General features: G+C 32.9%; 1 protein-coding gene across 1 annotated transcript in view; it reads left to right on the top strand.

The window, feature by feature from the left end:
- Nucleotides 1–6,533: 6,533 nt before the first annotated feature.
- Nucleotides 6,534–19,669, top strand: part of slow (epidermal growth factor-like protein slowdown) — a 385,029-nt gene continuing 371,893 nt past the window's right edge. The window contains exon 1 of the mRNA XM_072542802.1: nt 6,534–6,952. Within this exon, the coding sequence (XP_072398903.1) occupies nt 6,648–6,952 (305 nt within the window). The 5' untranslated portion in view covers nt 6,534–6,647. The remainder of the gene's footprint in view (nt 6,953–19,669) is intronic.

Below are 19,669 nucleotides of genomic sequence, written 5' to 3'. Positions count from 1 at the left end.
ATTGATTGTTGAAAGAAAAATTCATAAGCTAAGGGCTAATGCATTTTTTGAGTTGCTTAAAGAGTCACGAGATGATTTGATAACACTATCTTTTGATTGTCAAAAAAACCTTGTACTTCCTAAGGTCCCCGACCAAAGTGCCTACTACTCTAGGCAACTGTATTTATATAATTTTACCATAGTCCAGGGAACCTCTCAATCAAAGCTTACTGAAAAAAATGTATTTTCGTATTATTGGACAGAGGACGAATTTGGAAAAGGTTCCAACGAAATTTCTTCCGCCGTTTTTGACAGGCTTAACAAAATTGACTTTCACTCTGAAGTAACCACCATTAGACTAATGGCAGATGGCCGCAGTGGCCAAAATAAGAACACTACGCTAATTGGAATGTGTTGCAAATGGCTTTCATCAAGAGCACCAACACATGTACAAAACATCGAGGTAATTTTTCCGGTGGTAGGCCATTCTTTCTTGCCAGCTGATAGGGTCTTTGGTAATATTGAGAAAGATATTAAAAAACTGGAAGTTATATCGCACCCAAAAACGTATTTGGAATTGTTTTCAAAAATAGCTACACTTACTCACTTAGGGCAAAATTGCAAAGTGTTTAATTGGAAAGAAACAATCTCAAGTGTTTTTAGACCCACTGGTACATGGCATTTTTCTTTTAAAAATACAAAGCGCCTTTTCCTAAGAAAATGCAAAACTGAAAATATTACCATTAGAGGAGAAATTAATTACAGAACTGATTTGCAAACATTTAAAAGTGTTTTAAAGAAAGGTTGTACGATCTATATGATTGACCCCGTTATTATAGAAAGTGGTCTGCAAAAAGTAAATTCACTTAAGCTTAAAGATGTTGATAAACTTCTCACCAAGCACTTTGGAAATACTTGGAGAACCATGGAAGAACTCAAATTTTTTGAAGATATTATCTTTAATAATAATCAACTAGAGCAGCTAGCAGTTCAGGAAGGAAGTGCTGATACAGTTCCAGATACTGAAAAAATGGAGGAAGCAACTTGTGAGTTCTTTGAAGAACTTCCTTCTATTTTAGTATAATATTTATATAATATTTTGTTTCTTAAATTACATTATTCTGAAAACAAAGCTGTTTTATTTTTATGAGCTATCATAAATAAAATTACCTGTAAAACTCTCCAAGGTAACATAAATACTTATTATGTTACTTTTATTATGTTCTTGGCGAATTTTAGTATCAAAACCGGCAATATACACCTCTTAGTATCAAAACCGGCATTCTCCATCTTTTTTTTTAATTTAAAAAAAAAACTGTTAATACGTAAAACTTCTTCACCATTTGCTGTCATTTGCCATTGTCTTATATATTAGACTATATTTGTTTCGATATCACCTAAAATACAGCCGTATAATTGTTTTGCGTTTTACTCAAAAGTCAGTGGAAGTCAAAAGTGGAGATTGCCGACTTTGTTAATAGGACCCTCAAATATTAATCGCTATAGTTTTTAAATCCTGCCTGATATTTGCTCCATAAGTTTTTGTAAACTACTTCTAGCGAAGCAATGCCTGTATAATTTTCATATCTCATTTTGGTCACCTTTCTTGTGTATTGAACATGCCCTTGCTATTCTCTACTGTATTTGTAGTATTCTTTTAAGATTAAGCTTTACGTCGATTAAATCAATTATTGACAAACAGGCTGACAAAAAATCTTATTGGAAACCATTTTTATGCCGTATTTTAGCCATTGATATTTAGTAAAATATATAAAATATAGTAGAAGGTCTGAACAGACATTTTATATTACTCCCCAGTTGAAACATCTTGTATAATATCGCACGGTATAGACGATATACGTGACCTGATCAAGAAATGTACCAATCAGATTTTCAAATAGCAATGCACAGCTGCATTGGAATTGACTGTCTGTAAAAAATTTCAAGTAAAATCGACTTCCATTTTGATACTCTTACGAGGAACTGTATGGGTTTTCCACTCTGAAAGTGAACATTTGCTATAAAATATATTGGTACATTTGAAATAGGAATATTACAGGACTGGAGTTGCCCTATGTTGTTTAAATATTATAGTTAATATAAAGTCGAATATATATATAAGGAAGCCAAAACAACAATTAAAGTATATGAAGGAACAAAATCAATACAAATAAATAAAGGCGTGAGACAGGGTGACACAATATCGCCGAAACTTTTCAATCAGGCTCTGGAACATATTTTTAAAAGATTAGAATGGGAAGAAAAAGGTATAAAAATTTGTGGACGCTTGAACCATCTAAGGTACGCTGATGACATCGCAGTGATAACCGATAAAAAAGAAGAAATATTTGAAATGATGAAAGAACTGGACGTAGAAGCTGGGAAGATAGACCTTAATATGAATTCCAGCAAGACCAAAATCATAACAAATACAGATGAAGACATCACAATGAGGATCGGACAAGATGAAATATAACAAGTTCAAGATTATATATATCTATGTCAAACTATAAAACTTAACAAAGAAAACCAAATAGCAGAGATAAAAAGACGAGTTAGACTGGCATGGGCGGCATTTGGCAAACTAAGCTACATTCTTAAAAACAAAAGATATCTACAGCATCTTAAGGCCAAAGTATACAATCAATGCGTACTCCCTGTTCTCACTTATGGTTCCCAAACGTGGACATATACAAAAGCAAACATGGACAAAATCATAAAAACCCAAAGAGCAATGGAAAGACAAATGATATACATAAGACTAATGGATAAAACGAGAAACGAGTGGATAAGAGAGAAAACAAAATTGAGGAATGTTAGATAAGAAGTTGCAAAATTAAAATGGAGATTTGCCGGACATAATATAAGACAAAAAGACGACCGATGGAACAAAATTCTTATAAGTTGGACACCGTGGGAATATAAGCGAAGCAGAGGAAGGCCCCAAATGAGATACACAGATGATATCAAGAAGCACGTGGGCTCTAGGTGGATGACTAGCGACAGACAGAGAAGAATGGAAAAGGATTGGGGAGGCCAAAGGCCTGGACTGAAGCAGGCTAATTAGGTAGATAGATAAAGTGAAATTATAATATATTATTTAACAAAGATGCAATTATGGTATAGAGCGTACTTCATTTGAAATTGAAGCATAACAATCGATATTAGAACTGCGATAAACTGAACATCATAACTTAATAAAAATTGTTTTGTGAGTCAGTTATGATTCCACAAGGAAATTCCAGTTCCCAACCAAAGATCCACTGTCCAAAATATCAAATGTACTATTTGATATATAAATTTCTAACCACATTATATTTTCAATCATTATTATTATAACGAAAGACATAGGGCCACTTTAGATAAAAGAATTGAAAAATCAGACAAAAATTAAGGAAGACTGACTGAACTCGACGTTGTCTACCTCAAGTTGTTACTCTAAATCTTTGTTTGTTATATCTCACCAAACATTAAATTAAAGACTTTAAAAATTAAGTAGAGATAACTTCACGCGAAATCGAAGAGATCATAAAACGATAATAATACTCGGAAGAGACTTTAATACCAAAGTCGCAGAATAGGGGTCCCCCATAACCTACATGAGAGGCGAAATACTTTTAGAAATTGTCAAGAAGGTAGCAGCATAGCAGCAAGAAGGTAGCCCCCAGGATTATCAATGGAAGTGTGTTGCATATGAGAAGGTTAACCGAACATCAGCACATTTTCTTTGAAGTGGAGGGTGGAAAGAGATATTGGGAGAAAGGTAGTTGTAGACATAAATCCATGTTTGACGAAAACGTTTATTGAAATCTAAGAGAAGTGACATAGATGAACAACTCGATCCAAAACCTGCATTAAAATAATCAACATGCTTACATAAGGCTCAGTTTAAAACAAGGACTCTCAGTCATTGCATAATACATGGTAGACCAGGATAGAACAATACTTGAAATCTGGAGAGAAACTATCCAAAATTCAGTGTGGATTCCGAAAAGACGCTCAATCATCCAAGCTGTTCAGAAGATGATAGGGTAATTCTATGGAACATTGTGTATGACCACAATTGGGTGACCATTGTATTCTTTTTTTTTGTTTTTAGGATCATCTTTGTTCTTTTCAATTTGACATTTATTAATATCTTAGCTCGGAATAATCTGTGGTCGCTTCCTATTGAAAATTTGTTGAATACTTTTATATTTTTGAAAATACTTCTAAAATGAAATACGTGAACGAAACGAAATGAAATGAAATACTTTTCCTCCAGTTCCATCATCTTCTGGTCTGATATAAGAGTTCTAACAATTATATGAAGTAATATGAATTTGTCGCTCTTTGTAGTAGACTGATTTTTTCCGGGGATTCCTAGCACACTCTGCTCCAAACCTGTTCCAACCGCTACCTTGGTTGGGGGTGTTGGAGCCGCCAGAGACTGAAGGCCGTTCAGTAATTCATCTCTACTTCCTCCGAAAGTTCTTTGCCTACTCTGACTTTAGCTGTTTGGTTAAAGTAGAGATGAGTTATTATTCTTAAGTCTTTTTTGTCAATGTGTTTATCTTTAAGTAACTGTATAATACGGTTGTGTCGGACCTTATCGAACGCCTTATTGTAATCAATGTTGACTGAGTAGTTGTTATTAATTTGATCGAAGTTACTGTGGTTTTCTACAGGGTAGGGCCAAGTTGTTGTTTTCTACAACAAATGGTATATATTAACAAAAAAGTGTTGAAGTTTTTATTGATAAAAGTGGAATATTAGTGGCGTTTCTTTGACATTTTTGATGTGTAGGTATATTACAATTTTTTCTCCTCTGTTTTTTTATAATACTCGGTACTGCACTGGAAACGCAGATATATTTTTTACTCTAATTTATTACATCCATAAAACGTCGCTATGTACACAACTCACAATAGCTCCAGTATGAAGAACTTCCTGAACTAAGTGAAAAAGTTGTTTGTATTGACGTTTGTAAAGTCTCGACAAATGCGGCAAGGTTAACACTATCTCAGATAATAAACGGAACTAAATAAGTCTTCTTTATTTTTAAGGAAAACGCTAATAACTGAATTTATGTACACCAATGAAATAAATCAAAAATGTTATCTTGAAAACTTTTGTTTTTTTCTGTAAGCAACTGTATTGTTCTTTTTATAATAAAATTACCTTTTTATAATAACTTGTTATTTTGTACACCAAACCATATTAAAAAAAATATCCACATAGAAATATGATATATGAAATATAATATATGATATTCCTTATGCATTCCTAAAGCACTTGCCTAACTAGTAGGAGCTCTCGATAAATCAAATACATACTTCACTCTGTTGCCTAGCATAATGACAATCGTTCCATTCGATAAATCAAAGAAAAGCTTGGCGTTGCTCGAAGCACAGTATCCAATAATTTACGAAGATTTTGAGAATCTGGTTCTTACACAAAAATACCTTGAGAAACAAGACCAAGGGCAACAAACGCCGTGGAAGATCGGTATCTTAGACTTCAATTGCTTGGAGAGTGGATAGAGCAGCTGACATGTTCAAGCACCATATTTTCACCTGATACCCTACTGAAAAGTTTAGCAGAATAAAATTTATCATATTATACGGGGCCCTTTATTTACCGTAGCTTATCGTAGACAACGCTTGGAATTCTCTCGTGCTCATGCAAAATGGGATATGGAAGATTGAAGAAACGATAATGTATATATGAGTCTGGTTTTGATATTTCATGTCAAAATCACTCACTCAAAATTGATAATTCATGCCATAGGTTTTAAAGATTGATCTCAAAAAAATGGAAATTTGACTACAATTGGTCAATGAAAGTGATCAATTTTATTGATCTCACGAGAATCGTAAAAATGGCAAAAATCGAGCCACGTTAATTTATTCAACACCTCTATAATAACAGACTTTATTATCATCAAAATACAGAAACTGCATACGAAAGCTGCTCTCTTTGCCTTTAAAACGCATCTTGATTTTTGTCGGTTGGACATTTGGATCAAAAGATATCGAATTTTTACCTTCCCGCTGATACAAATTTATTAAACATTGAATTCGAGCGCGTAACTGACATGCAAAATCGACGGTCGCTTTAATCGTTTTTGCAAAATTCAGCTTGTTCGTATGATTTTTAGAGGTCAACTCTCTGACGACTGGACTATAAAATATTCTTTCAAAGCTTATTAGGCGAGATAGAAGACAAATGATTATTGCAAACAATTCTTAGGGCTTAACACGTTTATTTAATAAAATATTAGCTGAAGGAAATCTATTAACTTTTAACTCTTACATAATATATAATATAAATTAACCTTTAAATATTAATTATATGATGATCCTTCAGTACAACTACTCACGGTAATTGCACCGTACCGATTTATTACTGTTTATTATCAAACACTTTCAAAGCGTTGCAGTAATTATAGACCCTGTATACAAATATGCAAATTGCATCCAAAACAAATCCGGCAAAACAAACCGCTTCCACTTTCCACTACCACGCGGCATTCCCATTCCCATCGTAGCCGTGCATTTCCCATTCACCGCTAGAGAAACAAAACAAAACACCGCTACGAACGGCCGACGCGGTCACGTGACCGCGCACAGCCTCCTTAGACACTGCGAAGACAGAAGGCGAAAGTGCTCACGTGCACGCGGTCCAAGATGCACGCGACTTTGGCTCTTCTAAGCTCGGCGCTTTTCGTGGTTCACGTGACGGCCGGAAACTACCCCAATTGGGACGGAAACGACAAGCAACCCCATTTGCCGGTGCCGCGCAACCACAGCTCAATACATAGGCACGTCGGGGCCCACAGGCATGGAAGTCGGGGGCTTAATAGGACTGGGGAGGGCGTTGGGCATGACTTAAGGGAGAAAAAGGGTGTTAGACATAGTGAATCTGAGAAGTTGATGGTGGTTGATGCGAATACCGGGATAAAATACAATCCTTATAGTAAACATCATCCAGGGTAAGTTTTCTCAATTTAAAAGAGTGATAAGAATCAACTTTTCAATAATTTATTTTTAATATTTACAAAATGATTATTCTATTTTGACCCCTCTAACTATATGGGAGTGTATATATTATGGAGTGATAAAAAATGTAACAATCTTAAAATGTTTCCAAATGTTTTAAACTAAAATTACAGAGATATTTCATTTGGTTCCTTTATTTGGTTTAAATTTTGGAAAATATTGCTAAAAATTATACTTCATCATGCACATGCACATTATCTTATATGGAATTATACTTCATTTACTTCTTTAAATAATTATTAATGGGTATTTTTAATGCAATTAATTTTGTCGACAGAAAAAAATTGTGTATAAGTTGCCGAATGACATAACTACTTGTGTTTTTTGTGGGTATAAAAAACCTGTTACTTTAATTGTTTATAAGATAAAAAATGTTATATAAATAATAGCTAAAGAAGTTTACCAAATTCTTATATTTTTTCGTATATAATATCATAAGTGAGAAAATTTTGCTGGCAATATTTTCTTTTTCTTCTTCTTTTGTTTCTACGGCTTCCACGTAATGGTGATACGCCAGCTCAATTTGGTGGGGACCCCGAAAGAGTCTGGCTCTAAACAATCTGGAGGCCACTTACTTGTGCCAAATAATTTTGTAAAAAAAAATTCATTAATAATTAATAGGTTATGTTAGTAAACACTATAAAAAGTATTGAGCATTGTCAATTAAAAATTTAATCTATTAATTGAAAGGAATTTTATCAAAATGCTGACTGATTCTTCAGTAAGTTTATTTAATATGGAATATATAGTAATTGGTAAATTATAATTCCTATAAATGAATTTTCTGTATAGGTCAAAACTCGAAGTGATCTTTATGGGGCATTCAAAAAATATATGATTTAGGTTCTCTATTAGGCCACATTCACAGTAAGGGTTGTCCACCAAATTCAGTCTGAAAAGATGTTGACTTGTTAAACAATGACCGGTCCGCATTCTTATAATGGTTGTAATGTGTTCCCTATCTTTATATGAAAAGTTTTGAAACCATGTCTTATTATGGAAAATATTTTGTACTCTGTACAAATTTCCTGTACATTGCTCCACTGTTCGTTTATAATAGTTCCTAGGTAGCAATACTGTTTTACTCGCTCTATCTGCGCCCCATTAATGTATAGATGAGCCCCATTTATATTCTCCTTGCTGATAATCATTTGTTTCGTTTTGTGGGTATTAATGTTTAGTCCGTACTGTTGACTGTACTCATTTATTCTGTCCATTCCAGCCTCTAGTCCCTCTAAACTATCTGCTATCACCATGGTGTCGTCGGCATATCTAACATTGTTTACTCTTTCACCATTTAGAAGGATGCCTTCGTCTATTCCGTAAAGAGCCTCGTTAAAATTTTTCTCTGAGTACATATTAAATATCAACGGCGATAGGATATATCCCTGTTTAACTCCACGTAGTATTTTTATGTGATCTGTTTCTTCTCCGTTAATTTTCATGTATGCGGTTTGATTCCAGTAGAGTTCTGAAATTAGAGTTCTGTCAAATGTCTTTTCATAGTCTATCAAGCACGCGTATACGTCGCAGTTAACGTCCCTGTATCTTTGAATCAGTACCTGTACTCCGAAAAGTGTCTCTCTGGTACCCACTGCGTTAATGAAGCCGAACTGTCTGTCCGATATTTGTTCCTCGCACTTCTTATAAATTCTTCCATGGATGACTCTAAAAAACATGTGGCTCATTAGGCTGATTGTTCGATATTCTTCGCACTTTTTAGCCCCCTGTTTTTTAGGTATCGCTATAAATTCTGATTCTAGCCATTTATCAGGGATGATTCCTGTATTGTATATTTTATTGAAGACAGCCGTGATCCAATTTATTCCTTCTTCCTTCAAGAGTTTTAAAAATTCAGCTTCGATATTATCGGATCCTACAGCTTTCCTGCTTTTCATCCGTTTTATTGCTTCTTCTACCTCGGATTTAAGTATGTCCGGGCCCGTCATCCTCTCTGAAAATGGATGTCTATAATCCGTTCTTTGATCTTGAAAAAGTATCTCTAAATATATTCTCCATTTGTCTTTCATCTAAGCACGTGGTGTTCGTGTGTATTAAGGTATAAAAAATGCTTATTAAAAGCCTAAAATTTTTTATTTTAAAGAAGATCTTTTCGGAATTAAATCATTCCATCATCAGTTTAATAAAAAGTTGTTAAAAACATTGTATGGCCACATAAAAACATTGGAAGGACATCCGTATTAAAAAAATAATCCTCATGGTATTTATCAAGGTAAATGCAATAGACTGTTAACTTGTTGATTATTAAAAACTGAAAATGGGGGCATCTTACATGACCCCCTGTAGCTGGTGAGTTTGTATCGACTTACATTACCTCTGATCTGTTCTGGAGTCTAGGACTAACTGATAACTGATTTTATATGGCCATACAATGTTTTTAACAACTTTTTATTAAACTGATGATGGAATGATTTAATTCCGAAAAGATCTTATTTAAAATAAAAAATTTTAAGCTTTTAATAAGCATTTTTTATACCTTAATACACACGAACACCACGTGCTTTGTATTCAACAGATATACTAGCCACTCCTGGATATCTCCACTTCATGGTTTGTTCCAGTTTCACTTTTAATGTCTTTCATCTCTTGAATGTCTATGAGTGTCTATGAGTTTCATTTGTGTTCGCTTTTTAAAAGTCCCGTTATTTCTTTTACCTTTTTGTGTACATTAAAATTGTCATGCTTGGCTTGTAGTCTTTCTATTTCTTTACATTTTTTTACAGCTTCTTTTTCTTTAGCTTCTCTTATTTTTCTTCTGATGTAAGCGTGCATTTTTTTATATTCATCTTTAGTTCCTTTAATTAACCTGCGTTCCATTAAGTGAAGGATTTCTGGAGTCATCCAAGATTTCTTCTTTGTTTCTTTGTTTGGTTTTAGCAGATCTTGTTTAGTTTTCTTAATTATTTCTTCGAATTGATTGATTTCTCGTTGGATGTTATTTTCTTCTTTTAGTTTTTAACTTGGTTGTTAATATATTCTCCCACTTGCTTTTTAACTTCCGGATGTTGCAGGGCTGTCATGTCGTAGTTAGGTCTAGACTTTTTCTTTATTGTCTTCAGTCTCACATCCATGACTCCCACTAAAGGTATGTGGTCAGATTTAGTTACATTTAGTATAGAGTTATATTTAGTAATTGGAATAGCTTGAAGCTTCTTGTAGAAGACTCTCAATGTTAAAGTTACCTATGTCAACTTCGTTTGTTGACGAGAGATTACCTAACTCTAGGAGATTTGTGGATAATGAAGTTTTGGAATAGTTCCCAGTTGGTCTTTCTGGAGTTTTTTGTTTTGTGGTCCATAGATCCGTTTTGAATAGAATATAGAGGTGGTCTGACGTTATAGAGTCACTTATAGTACGTCTATCATCGAATTTGTCCATGGTGCTTTCAGTGCACAGGATGTGATCGCTGATAGCCAGGCCATTGTTGCCAAAGAACGTGATTTCCGTATTGGGAATTTTGTCGAAAAAGGACTCCAATGCCAGACTTTACGTATCAAAATAATCGTTGTACTTCTGAAAGACAAGATATAGTTTATTTTCATTTTGATTACTTTTTTTTTCAGTGTTAGTAGTACTGAACAGATTAACTGTTTTGTTAGCACATTACGTTTTGGTTTTTAGACACAATATTGACTACTACTGTGTCATTCAACTAATTCGAGATCTTATTTTAGATTTTGGTGTGTGTAAAGGTGTTATCTATCATATTGTTTCATCCATTTTGTTAAATTTTGGTATGGACCGAACTTCCTGCATTTTTTAACAATTCGTTAAAAATCCCATCGTCACTCAGAACTTCCTTGCAGATAACATGATTAAAAAGCATTAAATAAATGTTCCTGAAATTTACGGCGTGGGAAACGTGCTTAAATCGTTCTATACATTTTTGCTCTTTGCGTGAAGCTTAAACAAACTTTTATTAATGCCGTGGTCATTGGTCATTAGGTCACATCAGGCTTAAAAATATAAATAACAGTTAAGTTACGGATTCGGTATCTGACTAAAGCGACTGAATTTTAAATAGTTTCCAAATCAATCGAATATACTGCATGGATTTTGGAATAATATTAAAGGATTAGTTAGATCATATTTTATACAGCTAAACAACAAAATTGATAGAATTTTATTTATACATAACAACTTACAAGTGAACGCTAAAAAAATTGAAAAATATGTTAATAACATTATCAGCAATGAGCTGAATGATGAAAAAACATCTAAACTAAAAAAAATAAAAGTGAACGACGAATGTAGATCGTGTGAAACAGAGGAGACAACCATATTTAAACAAAAAAGAGGAAAAAAATAGAAAAGTTAATAGGAAAATAAGGTAGAAAAATAGAGAGTGTAAAGGCATAATGATTTTCTGAGGAGTGAAAAAAAAAATAAAACAATATGATCAGGGTTGCGATCTGTTTTACTTTTACAAAGAAATATTACAGTAATACCGGGACAACAAAAATGAAACAGATGTTATATTGTAGCGTATGCTATTCAAAACAATTTTTTTTATGACGAAGAAAAAGTTAAAAGATTGGATAAAGTTGCTTCTTATGAATGTATTATAGAATGCGATCACAAGATGTGTTTAAACAAAGAAGGTAATAACGACTGAAGGAAAAAGGGCCCCAGAACGACGAAGAATATCCTGACTTGCTAACCTGAGGGCATGGTATAGAAAGAACTCAATACAGCTATTTCGTATAGTAAAAAACAAAGTCATCATAGTCAGAATGATCGCCAACGTTCGGAACGGACAGGCATCCTAAGAAGAAGGTGATAACGACAGTGAAAAGAACCATGTGGTATGGTAGCCGCTGAATTTTTATTTGTAGTTTTTTCTTAGAACATCGTGTAACCTTTTTTAGTCCTTTCTTTTAGCAGAAAGATTTTATGCGGTGACTTCAATATTAATTACGCTGTTGCTTATGCTAACCAATTATCCTTGGTCAATATATTCGAATCGTATGGTGTCACAATGCGCGTTAATTCTACTTCAAGAATTACTCAAACAACATCTACCATAATAGATTATTTTGTCTCAAATTTCTCATCTCTTGATGTAAGCTCTACAATTAATAATGCAGAACTATCTGATCATGAAGAAGTATATACCAAGCTTAACACTCTTAAAAAAAAATCCTGGAAAACCCAACATTTAGATAGGATTTTTTCCGCTCAGAACTTTCGTAAATTCCAAGATTTGTGCTTGACTTCTGGGTGGCACTTTTCCATTTTTTATATACGCTTGTCTTTATTTTCAATAAGGCATTTCCTTTAATTACAATTAAGTCAAAACATCACAAACCCTGAACTACCAAAGGTATCCGCATATTAGCCAAGAATATGCGTTCACTATTGTACATCAAGAAATTTACTACCAACGTCTTTGTCACTGAATATATCTCTAAGTAGAGAGGTAAAACTTATAAAAACAGCTAAAAAAATGAACTATCCAAATCATCTGGGAAGCTCTAAAAATGTTGCCAGATAAATGTGGTACATAATAAACGATCTTCGAAACAAAAACTAACACAGCTCAAACATTTTCTTTTCTAAACCTTAAAAATCTAAATGAATACTTCGTTAATGTGATTAAAAATATAACATCAACTATTTTGCGACAAGATTAGATTTCCTATCTCCCCAATTCAGAAAAGGTCTCGAATTTATTCTTTATAAGACCAGTTGTTACATCTGAACTGATCCAAACAATCAGTAGTATCAAAAGCAAATCTTCCTGTATTACTGATGGACTATCCATAAAAAATTGTCTTAGATCTTCCAAAAAAAGTGTTGGAAGTTTTAGTCTCACTAATTAACGATTTCTTTGAAAAAGGTATATTTCCAGAGTGTCTAAAGACAGTCATTATTATTCCTCTTCATAAGGGTGTTAAAAATCTAATGTCTGCAACTATAGACCTATTGCCTTACTACCGGTCCTATCCAAACTTATGTCCTTTCTCGTTGAAAACAACATTTTATTACAAAGCCAGTTCGGCTTTTTATCTAATAAATGTACCAGCGATGCTGTTTTCTGTACTACATGAGGTCTATCAAGCACTAAACAATAATCTTTATACTACCACTGTTTTTTGTGACTATGCTAAAGCTTTTAATTGTGTAAATCGCGACATTTTGATAAAAAAACTAAATTTCTACGGAATTCGAGGTATTTCTTTGAATTGGTTCCAATCTTACTTGAGGAATAGGAAACAACTAGTTAGAGCAAATGATACTGACTCTAGTCACAAAGCAATGTATGTGGAGTACCAGAAAGTTCAGTACTGGTTTCTTTACTTTTCCTTATCTTTATAAATGACATCAATAACTTAAAAATCGACGAAAATGTTTTTCTTTTTGCTGATGATACCAGTATTACCAGGAGGAAATCTAATATTGCAATTCTTCATGCAATTATAACTTCTGATCTACTTAAAATAAAAACCTGGTCCGACTCTAATTTACTCTCTTTTAACGTGGATAAGACAAGCATTATCCTATAAAGGAGCTCTTCAACCCGTGCCACTCAATAAAAGCCAGATAAGTATCGCTGATTCTGTAAAATTTCTTGGTATTTTTATAGACAGCAACCTTAAATGGTCCCTTCATATCGATTTGTTAAGTAAGAAACTAGCCTCAGCCTACTATGCAATAAGGTCCGTTTCGAAGATAATCAATTTAGCATCTTCCAAAATAACATATTTTTCTTTGTTCCAGCGTGATCTTCGATATGGCCTTCCCCTTTGGGGTTCTAGTACAGCTGCCCAATCTGATATTTTTAAATTACAAAAAAAAGCAGTATCTTTTTGGTCTCACTAGAATAACACATTGCAGAAGCTACTTCAAAAATTACGGGATTTTCACTCTTCCATCTTTATTTATTCTAGAAACTGTTTGCTTAATTCGTAAACACCTACACGTTTTTCCAGCATGACCTAATCATGACTACTCCACCAGAAATTCCAGCTTTGATGTGTATTTACCAATACCGCCCTCTGAGTTAGTAAAGAAATCCATATTATATTGGGGAAAAAATTATACAACCATCTCACAACCAGTTATGTGAAATTTATCAATTAATATCAATATTGTGTGTGTATGCAATCAAATTACGGTACCTGTGATGTTGAACTAACACTTCTGCTTCTTCCACCGTGCACTGGGGGAACTCAGGGTGGCAAAATCTTCTTAAAGTGTCGTGGTTCAGTTTACACAAAAAAACTGGAGTATTTATCGCGCTGATCTATACAGTCTGAGGTGCGTGTAGTCTGGTAGCTTCGCTTCCCTTAAGTCTCATATGGGCGGTGCGCACAGGGCCGTATTATTTTACGTATATAAAATACACGCGTTAATTAAAGAATTAAATATAAAGAAGAAATAATAAAAAAAAATATTAATAAAAAATAAGAATATGTGTGGAGGGACGTAACAAAAATCTACAACTTTTTTCCTTAAGTTAAGTAAATTGACAAAAGCCTATCTATCTGAAAGACCATATTCAGTGGAAGAGTTTTTTAACGAATATCTAAGCAATTACAATACGTTTAGGTACAAGCATTAAGTATTTTTACATAGATTTGGGTATCAGCAAATTAAACTTATTCATAAACTAATTCGTAAGGTTTTGTTATGCAATTTGCTATTTAGTTAAATTTTGCAATGGATTGTCGAATTAAAATTGTACAATTTGCAGTGGCAATAAAGCATATTTCTATTTTATTCTATTCTATTCACCTTGTCGCTACAGATGATGTTATTGACGAAAGTATATTTCTTTGATTCGCTATCACTAACTAACTAAATGGTATATTTATAAGAGCTAAACTTAAAATTATATCTACTATCTTAATTAAAATATTTCTTCAAAGAGAAATTTTTCTTCTAAATTCACTCTCCGTACAATACTTTATAGATTTGTTATTTTTGTTCATGCCAAAAGCAACTGAGGCATGAAGGTGAATTAAAGATTTTTCATGAACCTTAATTTTTTTTGAAAGATTTTGTCAATCGTTTACTCCTTCCAGGAGTAAAGGCCATATCCACCATCTAAGAATGGCATGCAAGGAATACGTCTCATTAGTTCATCTAATTAACGTCAGTAGTGCAGTGGCGAACCCTGGGGGGGGGGGGGGGCAGGGCACTATTCCGACACTGTTACTCACAAATGGTTCAAAAACCAAAACCCCCACCCCACAGGAAAATTTTAGGTGCGCTATTGCAGTAGTGAGGATGAGGAGATGAATTAATAATTTTCGATACCATATAAATATTAAATATGTATTTAATGTAGCATGCGAGCATATATTATAGCATAATCATTTTATTTTCTTTTGTGGTTAGATTAAAATATATAAAAGCTTAAAAATATATAAAAAGTTAATAGAATTAGAGCCGAAATGACATATAAAAAACTCAGGATCAGCTCGTAATAAAGTATAGGAGAAACCAAAAAAATGAAACACATTAGAGTCCAAGTATTTTAACATACAAATAATAGGGATGTTCACTAATTTTTAAATATTGTTAAATTCAATAGGTTATAACATATATAAAAACATAGCAAACATAAAATTTTTTAAAAATATATATTTCTTAAGATAAATCAATTCTTAATTTCAATTCTGATGGAGGGTAGAAAAACGGCTCCTCGCAGCAAGGCTACGGTGTGTGACGTCAGCAGTCGTATCGACAACTTGTATACGTATACGTATTTACGAAGTGTGACCAGTTTTTTAAGTATTTAATCACTGATAATGAAGCCAATTAAGTGGTGTTTTGTTCCTGGGTGTCTAAATACATCTAAAACAATTCTGAGAAGATTTTTATTACAGTTCCAAACAATTTACCACCATATTCACATAAAATTGTCAAACCACAGGTTTTTATATCTGTACCTCGGAGGAATACTCTACAACACTATGTCCATTTTTTCAATTTTGACAATTTTACAGACTAATAATTAACTTTTATAACTTTATTTAAAGGATTAGAGCACTAGGTCCTAAACCATTTGCTGATAAAGAAAGTGACCTTTAAAAGAACACCAAGTCCATTTTGACTTAGAGGGATAAAACACCATGTGGACTTAATGTTTAGAGGTAGACTGTTAGTGATCTAATAATAATACTTTTGCTATTTATGGTGTGTTTACAGTGGTTTGTTACTAATAATAAGAACAATGAACCATAATTATACTATAAAAGTTCTGCGAATTCTTCTACTGCATTTACAGGTAAGCTACCTTTTTGCTCATTATTTTTAAATTATTAAAAAACATAACCTCAAAAGGATAATGTAGTGATTTGATGCCAACCTTAGACTAGCAATATTATTAAATCTTTTACAACCAATATTATACGCCTTGTTTAATTTCAGAATCAAATAATACACCAAGCAATGATGTTTTAAATGAAGAGCATATTATTAGAGATGCCTTGAGTTGTGATAACGAAAATGAGTCTGATATAGAGAAAAGTTCTGATAAACTATTCGTAGTGGAAATGAAATAAGATTTGCATTACTAAAATGGGCAGATACCGTCATGCCTGACAGTAACATAGAAGAAATCATACTACGGTCTTACAAATGTTACGGCCAGAATAAAAATGTTAGCATTAATACTTGTTTAAAAAAGTAAAAATTATCATCCAGAAGTTTCTACTAAAGAGTAATACTTACATGGAGGCGGACACTATCCATGCGCTGATAGAGCGAAAGAGAAAAAACTTAACATTTCTAATTACACGCCCTGGGACTGGCAGCAGTTAGTCAGACAAACCTCAATGAAATATACCGTACATACTATGGAACTAGAAGAATTTAAAAATTGAAGGTCTTTGTATGATGTCAAAACATCTTAAAATCCGCCTTTGATTAATAGAAAAGAGACATTAACAAACAACAAGTTCTTCTGTCAAACTGTGTTTAACTGCAAGTTAAACAAAACAACAAAATTTTCATGACGAAAACCAGGAGATTGACCTTAGACCTTAGAAGTTAGGTTTCGAAGGCGACACCTTACATTGCCAAAAGATTTGCAACTGGTATCACAAAGTCCAATACTTATATCACAACAAAAGTATAACGATCTATTGGCATTACTGTCAAATGTTCCTACATTTTGCCATGATTTTTATCAAAACTTAAAGCATACCTACTAGTAATACTAATAGTGATTATCCAGAAGGAGACTTACTGGAGGATGACTGAGTGGTTTGTACCTAAAATGCCATTTTTACATACATATTTGTATTTGTAAAGGTAAATTGTATGGTTAAATAAATTTTGTCAGTAAAAGTCAAATAGGATTGTAGTTGTTATTGAATACCCCATACTATTTCTTACAGTACAATAACTTTATTAGATGTATACAACACCATGTCCGTTAAAAGGGTTAAAAAACACAGGAACAAATTTGTTTTTAATTATAACAAATGTGTTATGTAAATAACAATAAACAGAATGTTCTAGTAAAATATTGTTTCAATATCTTAATAAAGAGCTGCAGCAATAATACTTTTTGGTGAAAAAAGTTTAAAACTGCTCTCCTGTAAAGTTTTCAAAATGAACGTAGTGTTGATTCCTTCCAAGGTACAGATATTTGCATTTATTTTTTTTTTCTAACTTGCATAATAACCGCCTTTTCTAGTTTTTCCCTCTCTTTGTAGCAAACACCACTTATTTGGCTTCATTATCACTGTATAAATACATAAAGAACTGGTTACACTTCGTAAATACGTATACACAACAAGTCGATACGACTGCTGACGTCACACACCGTAGCCTCGCTGCGAGGAGCCGTTTTTCTAGCCTCCATCAAAATTAAAATTAAGAATTGATTTATCTTAAAAAATATATATTTTTAAACAATTTCATGTTTACTATATTTTTATATATTTTATAATCTATTGAATTTAATTGAATTTAACTATATTTAAAAATTTGTGAACATCCCTATTGAAACCCCATTAACCAATAAGAATAGTTCTGTGAGAAAATTAGAAAAAATATATTTTTTCTAACATCACACATCCCATAAATTCATCCCCAGTCGCGTTGATAAGCTTCATAAAAAATAGTTTTCTTAAAGGGACTACATCGACGGGTTCGAAAGGGATACTCGAAAGACAGATAGGAAAAATCTGGGGTAAAAATCGACGAATCCCTTTCACATTTTCCACACTCTCGTCTCGATACATGAATGTTGGGCTTGACTTTAATAAAAAATGAGTTCAGTGTTCAGTTGTCGGTTGTGATTCAGTTCAGATACAGGTTTTATTTGGCCAATATTTGTTACGACGCCGTAAATATTGCGCTGTCTCTTTAGATACCGCTTTCGCGATTTTCTTGGGTTCCAAGTTTATGATTTTGTCATTTGTTAAAGTTGAGAATATATTTTGTATATGGGCAACACAAAATTCCAAGTATATTCATTCTTATAAGAAACTGTACAGTCGGTTCACAATTTGTTGATAGCTCACTACAAGTTTAACCCTAATTAGAAAACTGAAATACAGAGAGGATAGGTAATACGATATAATAGTAAAAACCAATCTAAAACTGACGGTTTAAGACGTTTCCGACTAACCCACCTTATATCTGAAAGAATACAATACCTTATAATCCTATTACGGGGGTATTTTGAATGGTTAGAGATCAACGACCAGTGTCGTAGAGTATATGATTGGAACATTTATTTGAACTAAATAAATATATTTTTTAAATTGTACTTATGTAAATTGTATTTTTTAATAAAACTTATTTATTTTATTCAAAAATAAAAAGTTTCTTGCCATTTGTAAAAGATACATTTATTTAATTAAGGAAAAAGGCGCCAAATGTCGCCTGGCAAAATTGCCAATGTGTTTTAAATGTATCCATTATTTTCGAATTCGGAAAAAACTAATAAATATTTTTGAAAAATTTAAACGCAGAATAAAAGATTACATTATTACTCAGGGCAGAAAGTCCCTGAAAACTTCTACAATGTTTATTTTAATATGTCATGTAACAGGGGTGAAAATAAAAGAGAAAATATAGTATAATTTTTAATTGAAAATATTGCATGCAAAAGAAACTTTTTATTTATTCTAAAAATATTTCATTCTGCCTTTAAATTTTTCAAAAATTCTGTTTAGTTTTCTCAGGATTTGAAAAAAAAATGGATACATTTAAAACACATTGAACATTTTGACAGGCGACATTTTGCGCCTTTCCCCTTTAATACCTTACGATTACAACTATTATTACTTACCTTATATAATTACGATTAGAAAACTATTCAAATTCAAAATAAATAGGATCAACTTCGGAATCCGAGTCATCTTGAGGGTTAATAATTAGCGGTTGTGTCTCTACGGTCGCATCAATTATGTTATCAAAATCCCACATTTTTTGTTCTTCTTCTATTACATGTCTTACTGCATCTTTCCAGTTTTGTTCCATAATATGTTGTAAAGTATAACAATTCACGTACAGCTTGTATTTTATATGACGTATTTTTTCTAGCCACATAACTTTTCATTTGTGCCCAAATGAGTTCAATTGGATTTATTTCGCAGTGGTAGGGTGGAAGTCTAAGGACTGTAATGTTTCGCCTTTCCGCCATTTTGTCAACTACGTATTCC

The sequence above is a fragment of the Diabrotica undecimpunctata genome, chromosome 9 (genome assembly GCF_040954645.1).
Source record: "Diabrotica undecimpunctata isolate CICGRU chromosome 9, icDiaUnde3, whole genome shotgun sequence".
NCBI lineage: Eukaryota > Metazoa > Arthropoda > Insecta > Coleoptera > Chrysomelidae > Diabrotica > Diabrotica undecimpunctata.
Note: the sequence above shows the minus strand (reverse complement) of the source record. Positions and strands in the feature narration are given on the sequence as shown.